Raw genomic sequence first — 19,324 nt, forward strand, 5'->3', positions numbered from 1 at the left:
AACCTTAAAGGAAGTTTTTTTTTTTTTCTTTCGGTGAAGGGAGATGTGAACTATTTAAGATTAGAGAGTCGTGCTGATAATGTGTTATAAATAGACAAAAATTAGAGATATAACCTTTCTAAGAACAGGAGCGAAGCAGGTGCAAAATATCACACTATAACTTTAGTAGCTATAACACAAAAAGGATGACAAATGAAGAGAGAGATATTGATATTATTTCTCTTGCTATCTTTTGTAGTGTATTTGATAACAGACGGAGTACTTTATTTATAGAAACTCTCGTAACTACAACCATCCACAAAACAATGATGATACTTTTGAAAATATCAAGCATTATTCCTAAGTTTTCTTTTTAAGTGAGCATTCATTCATCCATCAATCCATCAATTTTACAACAATTTTTATTTTTTATTGTTATATACGTGTTTATTTGGAGATGCTCTTTTCCATCCGGACTCATCTTCGGGTACCGTTTGGTACGTGGGACGGGACGGAACAGAGTGAGACAAGGCGTTCCGTCTCACGTTTGGTGCGCCTAAAACGGGTGGAACGAGCTGTTCCACGGGACGAGTTTTGGATGAATTTTCGTTCCACCTCACCCTCCTGGAACGACTCGTTCCATATCCGTAGAACACAAAATTATAACCTCTCCATCTCCTTCTTCTTCTTCCTTGTTTCCATCTGAGAGTATCTTTACTCCCGCTCCATTCCGTTCCGTCCCGTCCCGTCCCGTCCCGTCCCGTCCCGTCCCGTCTGCATACCAAACGATACCCCAATGATCCAAATGAGTACTTGAGCTATTCTCACTCAGAGTCACAGTCCCTCCCTCCGAAAATCCTAAAACCCCGGAAAACCCAAACCCCCCAAAATCAGCAGCAACCTAAACCTAGTCAATCGCCAATGTCGAAGGAACCATCCACGACCTTCAATCCCTACACCCTCTGCGAAACCTTAACGGGCCACAAGAGCGCCATCTCCGGTGTCAAATTCTCCTCCGACGGCCGCCTCCTCGGTTCCGCTTCCGCCGACAAGACCATCCGCACCTATTCCCTTTCCTTCCCCGATGACTCCTCCACTCCCACCATCTCCGCCGCCCAGACCTTCGAAGGCCACTCCCAGGGCGTCTCCGATCTCGCCTTCTCCGCCGACTCTCGCTTCATGGTCTCCGCCTCCGACGACAAGACCCTCCGCCTCTGGGACGTCGCCACCGGCCAAACCATCAAGGCCCTCCATGGCCACACCAACTACGTCTTCTGCGCCAACTTCAACCCTCAGTCCAATATGATCGTCTCGGGTTCCTTCGACGAAACGGTGCGTATTTGGGATGTCAAGACCGGGAAATGCTTGAAGGTTTTGCCGGCTCACTCCGACCCTGTCACCGCCGTTGATTTCAATCGGGATGGCTCGGTTATCGTTTCGAGCAGCTACGATGGGTTGTGCAGGACCTGGGATGCCTCCACTGGCCACTGCACCAAGACATTGATTGACGATGAGAATCCTCCGGTTTCGTTTGTTAAATTTGCGCCTAATGGAAAGTACATTCTTGTTGGCACTTTGGATGACACTCTGGTAAAATCCCAATCCCCATTTCTTCTTGTTTTTCGTAATTTATGATTATCGTGTTTAAGTTGAATGGCTTTGTTTGAATTCGCTATCGATGCTCACTTCAACTTATAAGATTGAGAGCTTCAAAATTCATGGTGGTGGAGGCTAAATACTGATTAGAACTCTGTTAATTGGGTAGTGGAAAGTAGACGTTAGGAGGGGACTCATGACAAAATATTAATTCCGTCGTACTTGTTCTTACTCAAGTTTCAACCTTTTCGTACGATGTTATTTATTTATAGGTGAAATGCCTGATAATTGGTTCTGAAACATCTGAACTAGTTCTTTAGGCCAGGTTTATCTGTTGATGCCGCATTTGACACATTGCTTTCAGCATCTGACAGATCGGACTTTACAGCATTTTGCGTGCTTTTTTGAACAATGCAGCTTGAACTAGATTGTAGGTTCAATAAATTTTCCTTGGAAAACTGATTTAGGGCATATGGGTATTTCCTGTGGTAAATTGGTAATGCTCCCTCTTTTTTGCCATGCTTTGCCACATTTCTAATACTTTTTGGTTTTCTGTCCATTTCCTTTTGCAATTTTGGTATGTTCCCTGTGCATGATTTGAAGACAAACAAGTGGGTTTATCCTTTGGCTATGATGTTATATGCATTGTTAAAACAATTTGATAAGCTGGAACGGTTATTATTACATGCACATTCACCAACCTTTTTACCTTTTAGAGAGGGAGCGAGGAAGGGGGAGGCAAATATTCTCGTCTCATGTCATCTCTTTCTTCTCCACCCTTCCGGGCCTTCCCTCTCTCCTACATCTTCATTTTCTTTTATGAAACAAAAAAATAAAGAAGAAGACCGTGAGCAACTGAGCACTATATTCATTTTCCGGAAGTAATTATTGCATACAGCTGATCTGGAATTTCTATCTTGTGTCTGCAGAGGCTCTGGAACTTTTCAACTGGGAAATGTCTAAAGACTTACACCGGTCACAAGAGCTCGAGATTCTGCATTTCTTCCGCATTTTCTGTGACAAATGGGATATACATTGTAAGTGGTTCTGAAGATAATTGTTTGTACTTGTGGGAATTGCAAAGCAGGAAGGTAGTTCAGAAATTGGAAGGTCACACTGACACTGTTATATCAGTATCATGTCACCCAACTAAGAACATAATTGCTTCTGGTGCACTTGGGAATGACAAGACGGTGAAGATCTGGACTCAGGAGAACTGATTCATTTCTGTTGTTGTAAATGATTGCATCTGCGGCACAGAGATTTTGACTTGAGGAGGGAGACTGATTTGTTGTATTACGAAGTTTGTCTGCTTCCCCTTGTCGCTCGACTCTTACATTCTTAACCTTTTTTAGTAGTTATCTCATTGTATTTTAGAACTTTGCTTCTTAGGTATCAGTTTAAGGTCAATTCTCTTAATTATAATTTAGGCATGTCTTGTAGTTAGGTTGTTGTCTGGAGGACAAAAAGCTTTGTAACTGAAAACGACTCTCCTTCAATGAAGTCAGTGATGTTTCAAAATTGTTCATGTATGGTTTATTAGGGCTGGGAGAAATTGTGAAGCAGAGTATATACTCACTGTGGTAAACAGAGATCAAAGTTTGGTCCAGACTCCATTTGTGAGATGTCCAGGGTGTGCTGAATCTGAAAACCGTTGTGGTCTGCTTGGTGCTTGTGGACAGACAGAGATGTGTGGTATGAAAATACATGTTGGTTTCTCAATGCAGGTTTGTGAGCTTTTCTCCGAACTCTGAAAATGTGTCCGTCATCTTTAATGGTCTAATTTATGTGTTCTTTAGTGTTGCATGTTAGCGCATGTTGCATATTGTACAGTAGTTTTGGGTTAATAGATGTCTGTTTGAATGCTATGTGGTGAACAGCATTGAATCGATTGATTAGCATGATGCAAGTCCTGAATGTCTTGAGCAGCATCAACATGGTTCCTTCCGATTTGTTGATCTTCATTTTTGTCATGATAATGGTGGAAGATTTAACGCATTGTCACCGACAGGGTTTCTGCTATAATCATGCAGGCTCCAAAGACCTGAGGGATATAGTAATGTCTTTAAAATGCGATCCTTTCTGTTGATCTTCTAACTCACCGGCCATTTTGTTTTTTCCAACACTATTTTTTGTGTTTTCGTTGACATTTCTTTCCTAACGGAGCTCTGTACCAGAAGGCAAAGTGGAAGAGTGCAGAAAGGAAGTGGGTTTAAGTAAGCATATTGTTCAGCTACTTGTTCCCAAAAACATAAACAGATTAAACCATGTGAATTTATGAAACGATCCTCCGAACGTGCCTACGCATTCCAAATGGACTTAAAAGTGATCAAGCCCAAGAAGTGGACCTTTTACTTGGATAAGCTAAAGCTAATAGAGAAAATTTCTTATAAGTATTGTAAGAAAAACCTGTTTCATTTTCTTTCTCCATGAAGTATAGTAAAGCTTTATGGACAGTCTAAAAAAGACATTTAGGTAGACTTGGCAATAGGTAATGTTGTTTTTACCATGATTTATAAATAAAGAGTGTTATTTTTTATTCTCTCAATGTTCTCTTCGTCCAATTTTTTTTTAGCCTTTTACGTTACAACTTTCGATGTCAAAATTCTGAATCAGCCAATGGATACACACATGCAATTCATGGCACACTGGCACTGAGCTTTTGCACATGCATTTGGGAGATTAATGAATCATGACACACTATGAATTTGATTTGTTGTTCATGCTTATTTTTATATATTGATTCTTCCGTCATTTGATTTTTATACACTGATTCTTATGTCATTTGATTTTATTGATTGATGATACACTTAACTTAATGGATCAGTATGCTTGCTGCCATGAAATTGTGCACAAAGATTCTTAAATTATGCCATAAATTTTGCTTCATTGTGCTTTTGTTTTTGGATTCAATAGAAAAAGGGGAATTTGAAACATGTGACTAAATAAGAGCTAGTTGGCACTAGTACTACGTTTTGATCTTTTATTTTTATTTTTATTTTTTAATTTACAAGTGAGAGATTTGAGCTCGAAACCACAATATTATCGAATAAAAATATATTAAGAGTTGGTTTGTAACTCTACGACAATATTGTTTTGCAGAGCTTTCAGTGTAAGTCCTAAGTAACTAAAGAGTGGCTTATTATTGTTTAGAATATACTTTATAGTTTCTCAGTTACAGTTATAGTCATATAGCTCAATTTCATATAGGAAAGTGATTTCCGTGCATTTTTTAAATCTTGTATTGCATAAATCACGGTAGAATTAAGTTAGAAATAAAGAGAGTATTTGAGAAGTAGAAAAACGAATGTGCATAAATTGCTTCACACTGCAAATATATATATATTAGGTTTGTGATAATGCAAGACAGTTACTTATTATACCAACTGAGAGTTGTATACATATCAAACTGTAATACATCTTAGAAAGAATAACTACTCATCTCAAAAACTCATTTGTAGAGAAAAAGAATGACTACAATTTTAAATGAGTAGAAATGACTACTTATTCACGGTGAAGAATGAATGTTATTTATATGGGAAACTAGATTTTTGGTTTATATATGTGAACCCTTTCCCATTAATTAGCAGTTTCGAATCATAAAAGCTAGCTAAACATTTCCTAATTTCAAATGCATGATTTCAACCGATAATTTGTTACCGCAACGGCTCCATTATTTTCAACGGATAGATTTTTTGTTTTGTTTTGTTATTCTTTTTTTCTTCACATATAAACTAAGGATAATGCTAGAGACATTAAATTTGTGGACAAGATTTTGTAAGCTAAATGACATGAAAGTTGATGATTGGATTATTACTTAACCATTGATAAACATGCTTATTTTTATTGGTGACACATAATTTAATTTGCAAATTTTGTCTACACATTTTGTCTCCCTAGCATTACTGTGATAGCCCCCCCCCCCCCCCCCGAATCATTTGTACCGTAGGTGTGAAAAGACGATTTTGCCCCTGGACGTAGTTGGCGTTGTAAAGTGTTGTTTGTTTTGTTTTGGTTGGTGGGCTGCCATCTAGGACCACACACCCACACAGACACACCCATGGACCTTTCTCTCTCCTTTCTTTCTCGGACTTTCTTCCATTTTCTTCCTCATCGTACAGACAACTTCCATCCAACCATTTCTGGCACGGATCGTGTTTGTTGTTGGTGTTTTTGGACTCCTTTCAAGCTCAGGAGTCGATTGGTGGTGTTGGGTGGACTTGAAACCTTCAAAAACCCGAGAACCCGAGAACCCAATTTTGGTGCACTGTTCATGTACTTGTGATTGCGGAGGTTTCATCGAGTTTTGAGGTTGTAGGAAGCTTTAGGACGTCTTCATGAAGCTTAGGGAGTAATTTTGAAATGTTTTGGACGTCGGGAAGCTCGAGTTCATTGAGTTGCAGGTTTGGCTGGATTATCGAGGTTTCTCTGGCGAGATTCCATTGGTTTTAGGTCCCCAAAGCGGTAAGGTTTTGTTCTACTTGTTGTAAGCTTCCTTTTGGTACAAATTTCATGGAATTTGGTTGAGAAATGAAGAAGATATTAAGGTTTGAAGTTTTTCCAGAAACCGGCGAAATTTTGAGTTGCAGACGGAGGCGGACGGCGGCGACCAGCGAGGCTCACCATAGAAAGAGGCGAATATTCCATCAGAGTTAACGGAATATTCTAATGGCGTTAGGTAATAGCCATTAACTTCTATTAGGGTTTTAACGGAATATTCCCTAACGGCGTTAGGGTTTCCACACGCGTGCCAGGCATGTGCCCACGCGTGGTCGGCGCGTTTGGCCGTGCGCGTGGCGGCGCGTGAGAGGTAGGAAAATTATTTTTAAAATATGGGGATGTTCATGAGGTTGAGTAGAGCCTGTTGGTATATTCAAACACCCCATTTGAGCAATGTATGAGAAGTTATTACCTAAGGTTGGTTATGTGCATTAAATTGATGGTTTTATAGTTGTTTTGTATATAGGTGAGGACTATCCGGAGGATGAGTGTAGCCACGCGAGGCTTGGGGCTTACGATCCTTCTACGTATCAGTGAGTGGGCTTTTGTTTTCAGTATATATATATATATATATATATATATATATATATATATATATTGATTGGTATCTTTCCAGAAATTACGTTTTAATGGTTTTATAATTGAAATGCCATGTCGAATATCGTCGATATTATTATTGTGATTGTGTTGGTTATGCTTTGGTACCGTGGATGCTCAGGTAAGTCAGGTGAGTATATTGTTAGTGATAGATGTGGTGTTGATGAGATTGAGTTATAGCTTATATTCCTGCACCTCGGTGATTGTGCTCCGCCACAGTAGGGCGTAGCCTTCACGTGATCGTTCACCTCCCGCACTGTACGCTCACCTTGGATCCAAGACAGGTGTCAGCCTATCGTACAAACCATTTTAGGTGATTTCGACTCATTGGTGACTTGCGATACATCGCACAGCCTTCACTTGATCGTAGCACTGAGCGTATTTATATACACCAGCACGTCGTACAAACCACTTTAGGTGGTTCTGACTCGTGTGCAGGATAGTGGTTGAGGAACTATAGTTTCAGCCGTACAAGTCACTTTAGGTGGCTTCGGCTGACATACTGATATTACTGGCATATTGTGATTTGTTTTATCTCACTTGCTTGATGCTTATACTAATTGTTTGGATGTTCTGAAGCGGCATATTCTGGCATGGCATATTTGAACTTTATCGTTTTTAGTATGATTTGATATACGAGTACGTATAATATTTTCTGGAAAGTATACGGATTTTACAAAGAGGGGTTATTACTTGATATTGAAATGGTTTGAAAAACAAACTTTGTTTTTGCCCACTCACGTTTTCTGTTTTGCGCCCCTCCAGGTTTTAGGTAGCGAGGACGTGGGTAACGAAAGAGGCATCGAGGCAGTTCTGACAAAGCACCCTCCATGTAGGACTTTCTAGTTAACGCTTGTGTAGGATTGTTTATTCTAGACTGCACCTAGGATACTTGAACTTTTATTTTGCATTTCTCCTTCCATGTTTGTCGCTATCACTCACTGATCTTTTTATTGTAAATTATCTTGTCGACTTTATTTTTCTCGTATTTTCACTCTTTTACTTCCGCATTGCGCACTTGGCTACGTCACCCTCGCGTGACGGCCAGCAGGCCCCAATTTTTGGATCGAGGTGTGTCAATTACCCTTAATATAAATATGACATAATTTTTCTCCAAAAACTTGTATCATTCGGAAACTTCTCAATTTTTGTTTCATTTGCCAAATTTGTTATTTGTAACTATTTGCTTTCATCCTTTTCTACCAATGGTGGAAAAATCACAAAAAGGCACAAATTACTTGATTGAGGAAGATGTATCGCTAAGTTGAGCATGGATTGTGATTGGTAAAGATCCAATTGTTGGGGAAAATCAAGCTGGGACAACAATATTTACTTTGTGTAATTGTTTTAAAAAAAAAAAAAGTTGTGCTTTGTGTTTAATTTTTTAGGTTGAAAAGTTTATAAAAAAAAAAAAGTGATGATGAAATTTAACATTGGTAGTTTAGAGACATAAACCTAAAACATAAATAAACCAGTGGATGAGATTGTGATGAAAGAACCTAATCCAATGGTGCATAAGCAATGTTCTAAAAAATGCCCTAGGCGGCTAGGTGGTTTTATTTTATTTTATTTTTTGAAATTTGGTTAAAGTCTAAGTTCTAATTATACCTTGAAATTTTGTTAATTCTATAGAATAGGTGTGTTCTGTATCAACTTAAATTCCGGGATGCTAAAGATAAGTATCTTACATTACTAAATTTCCTTATTTTCCTCCTATTTTCCATTTTATGTTGTTTTAAATTGTGAACTTGTTGTACATGTGTCATCCTACAATACTCCTCACTATGGTTATATAGCATATATGCTTAATGTGTTTTTAAATTTTGGACTTGTTGGATACTTTTTTTGCATTTTATCATTCTTTTATTATCTTATTTATGGATTTCATACAAGTATAATTTTTTGTAAGTGTCAATATAAACTTATTTACAAGATATACAAGAAATTTACCTAAATCCACCTAGGCGCTAGGTGCCAGCCCGCCGCCCGACTAGCGCCTAGCGTTTTTTAGAATCTTCTGCATAAGTGATGCAATCTAGCTTTGCTAGAATTTGAATTTTTTTTGGTTGAAAGGCTCATACTTTTTTTTTAAGATAACACGTATAAGATTAACTTAAGAAAAGTTAAAACAAAAATAAATTTAACGCTTAATCAAATTACTACATAAAGAACTATATAGCCCTATATAGAGTCCAAAAAATATATAGACTTTCAATGAAAAAGATTCTTTTTTTAGAGTCATAAAGATTCATCGAAACTCTAAAATGAGTTATATTCATAACTTTTTCAGCTTCATATAAAACCTCTCATTGAGTGCTCTAAGAATCAACTCTCATTGGGATGCTCAAAGAATCAAAGGGCCACAGTAACCTTAACATATCAAGCACATCCCTATTCGTGTAGTATGCATGTAGGGTTAGGTCAATTGGAAGACACCCCAAGTAACCAAGAGATTTTTCAATATGAGTAGAATACAAGGTGGTATACATCACGTGTCATTATACAAATGATATACTATATGTGTTAAAAAGTTAATAGTTTAAAAAATAAAAATTTTGATCACTTATATAAAAATACGTGATGTATCACCCGTATTCTGATCACAATAAAAAATTTCTTTAGATAACCCAGCAACACAGCAAAGTTGACACCAAAGGATAAGGGTGGTGGTGGGCTATGAGACAACTAATAAAACACGTTGGCGACCAGAAATGTAATGCCAAATGGTCATGCACCCAGATAACGACAAATCCGTACTTGCTTCGATCTCCTGCATTAGTTTATTAGATTTGGCAGGTTGCCCTGGCATTTCTTCAACGTCCACATTGAACCCTGAAAAAAGGAGGAAAATAAATGGACAAATGGCATGTAGCCTTGTAGGTAGCTTAATTCTCCCTTTCGTGGGAATTAGAGCTATTAATAATTTTGTAATTTTAATTAAACAAAAAGATACGGTTCTCAACCATTCAATTTTATCGGTATTATTTAGATGGATCGTGTTTCAAATTTCCAGGACCTACTCAATTTGTATTGTATTCATCAGCTGTGCTGTCAACGTTCGTTTTTCTTACTGGTCTGCTGGAGTTTTTCAGATTCTTAGGCTAATGGCTACTGGGTTTACAGGAGGATATATTGGATATGACTATAAACCTTTGGTTGTCGTTACTCTGTGTTTGTTTGACCGTCAAGATGTTAGGGATATGTAGGATTCTTAGCAAATTAAAAATAAGTCCAAAGACCACGTACAGCTCATTTGATAATTACTGCATTTGCTTATGGACAGAGAAATGCTGTCTTCACTCACTTTTACAGACTCTTCCCATTCGTGAGTGGTGAGTCTGTTTGGACTTCTCCAAAGTTCTCCAATGGCGTCCAAAGATAATATGATTTGCAAGTGGTTTGTAAATCAATTGGTTAAAAAAATTCGTCTTTGTATTTGAGGTCTTGTAGTGTTCGAATTTTCTTCTCCGTAATTTAAATAAATTTAGTCCATCTAATTTGATACGTAAAATCTTTAAAGTTGCATTCTTAAAAATATTATGAATAAACGAGATCAAACTTATAACTAAATTAGTTTGAAAAAGAGTTTCCCAATGCAATTGTCCTATAAGAAAGAACAGGTGTCTTGCAAATAAAATTTCACCATACACAGGAGAAATTTTTTATTGTGATCGGAACACGAGTGATATATCACGTGTTTTTATATAAGTGGTTGGAAATTGTACTTTTTAAGTTATAAACTTTTGTACACACATATTTTACCATTTGTATAGTGACACGTGGTGTACCATCCCGTGTTCTGGTCACATTGAAAATTCTCTCCATACACAGAGACACCAACACTTTCATAGAGATATAGGAAGCCTTTAAAGGAAGGAATCCCTATTTTTTTTTTAAAAAAAAAATGAGAATTAGTTGTTGGACCCCATACCATATTGAACTTTAACGATCTGAATCGTCTATTTTTCAAATTACACCTCATAGATCATCTTTGCAAAATATTAGTCAAATGAGAAATATTTGAGACATTAATTGAGATCAAAGAAATTGACAAATACTTTGTTTTCTAAGAAACATTAAAATTTCATCTTGATAATTAAATAGGCTAATGGTTTCCGATTGAATTGAATTTTTATAATGATGATCTATGAATCGAAACTTACAAAATAGACAGTTCGGATTGTTAATGTTCGATGTGAAGTAAGTTTCACAACGAATTATCTATTATTTGAAAAAAATGAAAATATCTTCCCTTAAAAGGCGTGATATAAGACATATGACATATATATATAGTACCAACATAATAAGATGCGTTAATTTAGGGGTTTTCCAATGTACTGGACTTGTATCATACCTTCATAACTGTTGGGACTTGTGAGGGACTCTTGTCCCACATTACTCATACACACTTATTGGGGTTTCCCTCACTTATTGTTTGAAAAGAATTAGGTAAAACCATGGATTTTGGGCTTTGGACTTGGAGGGTTTTGGTGTATATATTAATTGTCAAAGATGGGCCTTGAGACTTGGAGGGTTTGTGCTTGGACAGACGAAAACACAAGTACGATTTTACGTTTTTGATTTTGCGATTCAGTTTTTCCGAAAGGATAGGAATGAACGGCCATAACTGTTGTAAAACGCCATTACAAATGGCTGTGAAATCAGAAACAAAAATCATACAATTCAATCGCTCTTCCATTTCACTTTCACAAAGAAACACATAGTAAATTCGCCAAGAATCCAAGTTCGAGTGCAAGAACTTGGATTAGATAGTTGTATCCTGCAAGATAGATGTTCGTGAACAACACTAGTGTAGGGGCGTATTTCTATTTTAGAAGATTGCTATTGCAAGCCTTATCTTTCAAAATCAAGTTAATGATTATTGTTGCGATTTTGTATGCAATTTTATTAAGTATTCAAATTCTGGTATCTTGATTATATATAATGAAATTGTAATTTGAAATAAATTGTGCAATTATTACATATTATATAATTGATATTTGATTGGTTCTAACAATCACAATTTATATATGTTCGAGTTGGGGAAAGCAAGTGTGACTGTGCGAGTTAAAAAAAAACTGGGTATAAGTAAGAATCGATTAGCTTATCATCAGCTTGGCGGCATGTGCAATCACTATTATTATTCTTGCCCGTCAAAAAGGGAGAAAGCAGTGTCTAATTTTGAAACATGTGAATAAATGAGATAATTTGAAGCTTGCAGGGCTCTGCCAAGTGATTACTTTATTCCAACTAAGACAAAGATAAACTGACTACAGATAAGATAATATCATCATAGCACATGCTTAAGGGCCCAAAGGAAGCTGTTAAACCACAGAAATAAAAAAGATAGCTGTAAACCAAAGACTGTAAGCATGCATCTTAAATTGATGCATGTAAGCATGAATGTTAGTAATTAATCATTTTTCTTCTAATTAAAGCCAAATTAATTGCTATATAACTTGTAATTTTTGATATTCGAACATAAGATTTTTTACTTATAAGTAAAGAATAATACTACCATATCGTAGTACTAAGTGATTTTCCCTTGAGTTACAAGCCAACAACACCTGGCTTGACAACTATGGGTTTAAGACTTAGGGTTAAAGGAATTAATAAACAAATTAAATAAAGTTCTCAAGCTGCATCGGTAGGGAGACTGTTTTGCTCATCAGTCTGTCGCCCTAGCCTAGCAGATGACTGATGGACTTCTCTCTTATATATAGTCAAGTTGTTTAAGGAAGCTGGTAATTAGAATTCTCTACAAGCTTTTTAGGATGCGTTTGTTGTATCTCTTTAAGTGGGACTGACTTGGATTGGCTTAAGTAGGATTATAATCCTATGTTTGGTAGCGTCTCGGACTACAATAAATGAGACTAGCCTTGTATAGGAGGCGGTCCGTGCTTCGCTAAACCTCGTTAGTGAGTCTCAAGCTTTCGCTTGGTATTAAGCGGGACTAGCCGCTAGCAACACCCAGACCCTCTCGCTTGCTAAACCCCAACATCCAGTCCCTGGGCTGCTAACCTCTTTCTTCTGCGGTGCCGCCACTGTGGCTAGGCAGTCGACAGTGCTTTCTCTCCCGTGGCCCGATGTAGCCACACCCACCGCTTAAATGTCAAAATTCGACACGGCCTACCGTCCACACCCACCGCCGAAATCTCAAAATCTTGTCTTTTTTTTTAGCGCAGAGTTGCAGATGGCGGAAAGAACCACCAAAATCCACCCAGATCTATATCATTTGCCATTAGTTGGGGAAGGAGTAAAGAAATGGATAGAGAAGGGGGGAGAAAGTTGTTAAGGGGATGAAGAGAAATGGAGAGATGGAAAAGCAAAATGAGGGAGATAAAGCAGAGACGGGACTGGACGGAGCCAACGAGGAGAAAGAGAAGTTTGTAGAGCAGGATTTTTTTAGGAAAAACAAGGAAAAAAAGTTGAAATCATAAAAAAATATTATTAAATATGTATTAAAAAAAATACAAAATTGTAGTTTGTTAACTATCTAGCTTTTTAGTCTGACACTGCACCAAACGCTTTACTAAGTCAGTTCAGTTTAGTCTATTCTAAGCCAGTCCAACTTAGACCTTAAAGCTAGTCCAGTCCGAAATAGTTCAGTTCAACAAATACACTCTTAGTTTCTCTAGAATCGTTCAATGATTTTGGCAACGAAAGCTCTTTGCAGACACCACATCGACGTTAAGTCAACTTTCGGTGTTATCTTTTTTTGTAGGTTTTATGGTCAATCCTCTTGGACAAAAATTTACATCCATATGGTGAGTAGATGTTGTGTGATTAAAACTGGATGACAGAAACATTAAACAAAAAGGTATGGTACAAGCGGGTCGAAAATAACCCGCTACAATATACTGAGCAACTCGAATGAATTAGTACCAAATATCAACACCTTACTATCAACATTATATTGACATATTGGTATCAAATGCCAACGCCACATTAATAAAATCTATCAAGTATCTTTCACATATCAAACATCCAATGAATATGGACCTTTCCTCCAATGTGATTGACACTTTGATGTAGGGAGGAACATAGTGAGAAATAAAAATGAAATAAAATGAATAGATAGGATAGATAGGTAGGATTTACTGACATGCTCCAACCCTGATATCCCTATATATCAGGGTAGGCATATATAGACCGACACTCGAGGGTGACGAAGCCATTTTAAAACATGCATGCTAATTAAAATATGAAATTAGAGGGAAATATACTAATGCAGAATGGTGTTCAGAGCATACAACTAACCCTATGAACCGAGGAATGGGTCCTACCCAGAGGAGACTCGATGATACCTAAGCGGAAGTGCCCTGATGCTGGGATAATATGCCTCGAATCTAAATCCTAAGGGGGCGCAAAACCAGAAAAGGTGAGTGGACCATAATTTATATTAGTAATAATAGTAATAAGAAAACCATTTTATTTATGAACATATTAACCCGCTGTTTTGAAAACACATATATATAATACTACATAGTAGGTTTTTAAGAAAACCCTAGCATGCCATGAAATCATTCATAAAACCAATGCGTATAAAACAGTTCTCGGAAATAGTAGTATAGCTGCCCGAAGGAAAATCCATAAATCTCATCAATACTGTACTCTCTAGGTGTATCATAGCCGCTCAAAGGCAGTACATGTCCATCACCCGAAGGTAAAACTGTATGACACTGGGTTACGCCAGTGAAGAAATATATAACATCACACACCGACACTAGCTGTGACTAGTGAAGCTGCGAGTATAACAGATATCATATCTCACCCTTCCTCATCAACTGTGTCCTATGGCCATAGACATCTATACCCGTGGTGTGTGGATGTGCTGTATGATAACCCGCTAGATAAGCACCGAAAACATACCTCAAAAATCTCATATCAAATCCAGAGCTTGAAAGCTCAAGACCTCATCTCGTAAATCCTTTATAAATCATATTCGTAAATCCATATAATTCCATATATGAAAATCCCATAACTCATAGCTCATACTCGGAAACCGTAATGTAAATCATATTCATAATCCATAGAGTTTCGTATATGAAAATCTAATAATTCATAACCTTAGGTAAAACGTAAGTGCGATAAATCATAACTATCTCGTAAACTATAAATTTAGAAATTTGGAAAACAATATATAAAACATATTCAAATCATCAAATATGAAATGCATGCTAGGCTAACGTTTTATAAAAATATGTAGATTTAGAAAGGGTCCATTCACTAGTTTTCCATTACCAGGGAGCCGCTTGAACCAGCGAGAATATTGTTACTTCTCATTGATGCACCTAACCATATATAGAGACCAATTAGTAAAACTCTATTCAAACGATGGAATTTCGGAAAACGGATAGCGGATTCAGGTTTGGCAGGTCTAATAACCATAGGAGGGACCTCAGGTTCCCCCACGCGCCGCCACGGAGCGGCAGCCTGGATGGCCACGTGCAATTGCATGCACCGCCATCGAGATGGGTCGCTGGAAAAGTCGTCGGCACCACTGTCCACAATACCTCTGACGGAGACGCGTGTGCTCATGCGCAAGTCACCACACGCCGACCATGGAAGCTAGCTTGGTTTGGGTTGGGTCGGATCTTGGTTAGGGTAATTGGGTTAGGCCTGGGTTACTGGGTTAATGGATTTGGGCTTAGGCTGATGGGTCACATGGCCCAAAAGATTGGGCCGGTTTCAGATTGAGTTTTGGGCTAGACTAGGATTGTGGGTTGGGTCGACTCGATTGGCTTCGCGGGTCACCAGACCGAACGAAAGAGAACGTTGGGATTCCAAGGGTTTTCGCTGGGAAATTTCCCTGGCTCCGATCTGGGGTCAAATCTTAACCATTTTTAATGAATCAAAAATCAAAATGAAGCTAAAGATGTAAGGGACATGATTATACCATTGTGGTCTCTTGCCGTAGCTGGAGTTGGCCGGAAAATGATAGGTAAGTCTCAGTTTCCCTCGTCGAAATATGGGCACGTCTTCTCAGTGTTATAATTGCATCCAAATGCACCCAAATTATTTAAAAACATCCTAAACTCAACCCTAGACACGATCTACCAAGCCTTAGGAATGTTTAAGCTTCACATTCGTCGAAGACGGCGAGAACTTGCGGGGAAACTTTGTGTACAGTGCAATGAGAGATGGGGAGGACGGGGAGTCTCAGCCAGTCTGGGGTCATGATGGTGGTCCAGGTGGTGGTGTGGTCGCCAGTAATGTGAGCCATGGTGATGGTGCAGGTTGTGCCGTCGCTGTTGCTTGTTTGTATATGTTTGAAGAGACGGAGGGAGTGACAGAGATGGGGAGAAGAAAACAAGGGAGAGAGACGTGGGAGAGATGAGAGGAAGATGAGGGTGAAATGTGTTTCTCGAAGAGAAACAAGGAGAAAGGGAGAGAAAAAGAGAGAGGGAGAACTCAGGAAAAAGAAAGGAACACCCCAAAAATGGGGAAGGAAATTACCATGTGTCAGCATAGGAGTGGTCTAAAGTGGAAAAAAAATATCTCCACTTGAAAAATTACCAAAATGCCCCTCAAATTCGTAGTTCTGTAAAACGCTCATCGTAACTCCAAATCTAATTTCGATTACGCTCACGCGTTCGTAGCGACGAGTACTATGAGGATATGCCAAGGGAATGGATCACATGTGACATGACAAGGCAGTCGACAAAAAGTCAACGTATTTGCCTCGAAGGACATTTTCGTAATATCATATTTTTAAATTATAAAATTCGTAATAATTGAGGACAGGTCGTTACATTTACTATCTTAAAGTGGAAGGAGAGACTTGAAAACCCTAAAAAATTAGCTTCTAGCACCACCCTACAAAGTACAGAACTAGAAGAACAAAAAGCAACATACTGATAAACAAGAGCAAGGCAAGAAAGGAGTTTACAACTCAAATTTCAATATGATAATTCAAACAACTTCTACCACCTTTTTGCCATACAAATAAAGGCTCTATAGGCTTACAACTTAAAGTGAGAAATATGAAAAGACAAATGAAATAATAGCTTACAAAAGATTGTGTTTCCGCTTAGATCTGACTTCTTAACCAAAATATTGTGCACCGAATGCAACATTGGTTTAGTTAAGTTCATTTTTATGTGGAGTGAACGAGGACTTGCAATCGGGTGTGAGTGTCTGCCTAAATTATAATTGAAAATGAAAGTAGAAATGGAAATAAAACACGAAACATTCATGACTAGAAAAGTAATATTTGGGATGATGAGGCAATCCACATGACTTGAAAAGTAATGAACTTTAAAATGCAAAAAAGGCCGTAAACTCTAGCAAGACTACTACCATGTAGAGCTAGATTATATTAGAGGAGTCCAACGAGGTCATTGGTGTGGATTGGACTGAGTAAGAAGCATTGCTTCAAAGAGGTGATCGTGGTGGTTGGAATTGCACGTCAACCAAATCATACTACCGGGTGGAAGATCTATTAAGGTTTAAGACTTCATGCATTGTAGGCATGTTTGCTTCGAAGGAAGGCTTTGGATTGCAAGAAAGAGCTAAGGGGTTTTGCTGACTAGTAATTTGCTTGTGTTGAAGAGCAAATTGGTTGAATGAATAATCACTTGAACTTTGTATAATCGTAGAGATTGAATTTAACAAAGCCCTGGACTTGAAGGCATCTCGTCCTACTTATAGGTAGCTGGGGAAGAGTGACCTCGATCATATAGCTAAGCTGAAGTGGGGAGCTAACAGGAATTGCAATTCCTAGTTAGTGACCTTTTATTGATTGTTGTGGTGCTTCGCATGATTGTTGTGGTGACCTCATTATATCTGGTGACACATCCCTCATCATTTAAGGAGGTAAGAGGTTCCCAGGTATGGTCTTCCACGTGGGGTACATGCTTTGGGGAGGGTCGAGTCCTCATATCCTAAGTTGGGCTTAGGGATGGCAATTCTAACCGTTAAACCCGATAACCGTGGATAATCGTCCGAATGGATTGGATTTGAATATGAAAATTCGGGTATGGTATGGATATGGGAAAAAACCGTGAACTTTATTTGGTTATGGTTTTGGATATGGTTATAGGGGTCCCTAATCCATATCCGTCCCCGAATCTGACCCGAATTATATATATATATATATATATATATATATATATATAAATTTTTGATATATAATATAATTTTATTCAATTTACCGAACCCTCCTTATATTAATTCATTATGCATGCATCAAACACTTACTATCTTTATTATGCACCAAACATCATGCATGGGGCATACCAACAACCTCATCAATTCAATACTCTTATTGTTATACTCAACCAAATTAATTCATTGAATCATTTTATATATCAATTATCAAATGTTATAAGTTCATCAAATTCATCTCTTTTCAAGAGTCTCACTGTCAAGAAATTGGTGCATGTTATCATAAACAACTTCAAATATATTGTTATGTTTTTTGTAATTGGATGTTGCTATTTAATAACGGAATTAGTATCTACTCAAATTTATAATGTGTCAATTGGATGAATATAATTTTTTTTTGTTTTTTGATGAAGATGGATATAACCGATAACCGATTGAAAATCCGTTACTCGGTGGATATGGTTATGGATAATCTCCGATGGTTAATTTGCGGTTATGGATATGGTTAATTTTCATGGTTATAAGGATGAATATAGCATTTCCGTCCCCAAACTAAACCGTTGCTATCCCTAGTTGGGCTATTAATTTGATGGACCGTTGTTGCACGACTTTGCATCATAAATATAGTTTGCCTCCTTAACAGATTATTTTTTATTATGGCCCATACAGGTGGAGGAGAACATCTACACATGTAGCACATATAATGTTAAAAGTGGAAAAATTAATCCAAATAGAAATATTTTTCAAGCATTACCTCATTGGGATGTGCTATTTACACACTTTTTTTTTTTACTTCTCACACACTCATTGTTAATTTCTGTCCGTTGATCTTCTTCATTTCATTTGATCCAATAGCCTAAAATTAAAAGGGTGTGTAAGAAGTAAAAAGGGGTGTGTGGATATCACACCCTTACCTCCTTTTGTAGACTCGCTTAAATTGAATTTGAAAATAATGCTCCTCTTTTAATTGCCACGTTCGTCACTAGAAATTAACCATGTTGGTTTATGACCCCAAATGAATAAACAAATTGGGACTTTTAATTGCTTAACTATGACTGCCAGCTCATTGTTTTTAAAAGGTCAAAAAGGGCTTTAGGGTTACTTTGTAGTATGATTTAGTGGTATTCATCTTTAATTACAAGTGCTAAGTCTTAAATTCAACTTTTTAAAATGATAAGTTCGATAACAATGTATTATAACTAGTCCATTGAAAAATTTAACATAAATTCTTTACCAATTGATGTAAATATATCTTCCAAATTTTGATAGAAAAAATTATTTTAGTGCATGATGGAGAAACACCCTTCTTTATGATCACTTCTTGCTCGATCGGTCGTCAGACTCGTGTATATCAATTGCTCGCACTTTCCAATATCTGGAGGTTACCTTTTAGCCAAAATTTTCTTGTTTGATTTTGTTTTCCAGTTTTATGACCACTCTGCATGTCTTGCACTATGATTTAATCAGCGCTTCCATCAAGTGTTGAACTTTTATAATTATTCTGGTCGGTGAGTAATTTCTTATGCCATGTCACTTTTCTTTC

At 37.5% G+C, this 19,324-nt stretch overlaps 1 protein-coding gene across 1 annotated transcript; it reads left to right on the top strand.

Moving 5' to 3' along the window:
• Positions 1-778: 778 nt before the first annotated feature.
• Positions 779-3,096, top strand: LOC137732084 (COMPASS-like H3K4 histone methylase component WDR5A). Its single transcript, XM_068471378.2, has 2 exons — positions 779-1,569; positions 2,505-3,096. Exons 1-2 carry the CDS (start codon positions 901-903, stop codon positions 2,793-2,795), a joined length of 960 nt encoding a protein of 319 aa, XP_068327479.1. The 5' UTR covers positions 779-900; the 3' UTR covers positions 2,796-3,096.
• The last annotated feature ends 16,228 nt before the right edge of the window (positions 3,097-19,324 follow it).

The sequence above is a fragment of the Pyrus communis genome, chromosome 16 (assembly GCF_041283825.1).
Source record: "Pyrus communis isolate YQ-2024b chromosome 16, ASM4128382v1, whole genome shotgun sequence".
NCBI lineage: Eukaryota > Viridiplantae > Streptophyta > Magnoliopsida > Rosales > Rosaceae > Pyrus > Pyrus communis.

What these genes read in the sequence shown, in the direction of transcription:
- LOC137732084 (XM_068471378.2), top strand. Translation starts at nt 901, where the DNA reads ATGTCGAAGGAACCATCCACGACCTTCAATCCCTACACCCTCTGCGAA. An exon ending in GCACTTTGGATGACACTCTG is followed by an intron (nt 1,570 to 2,504) that starts GTAAAATCCCAA and finishes TTGTGTCTGCAG; the next exon opens with AGGCTCTGGAACTTTTCAAC.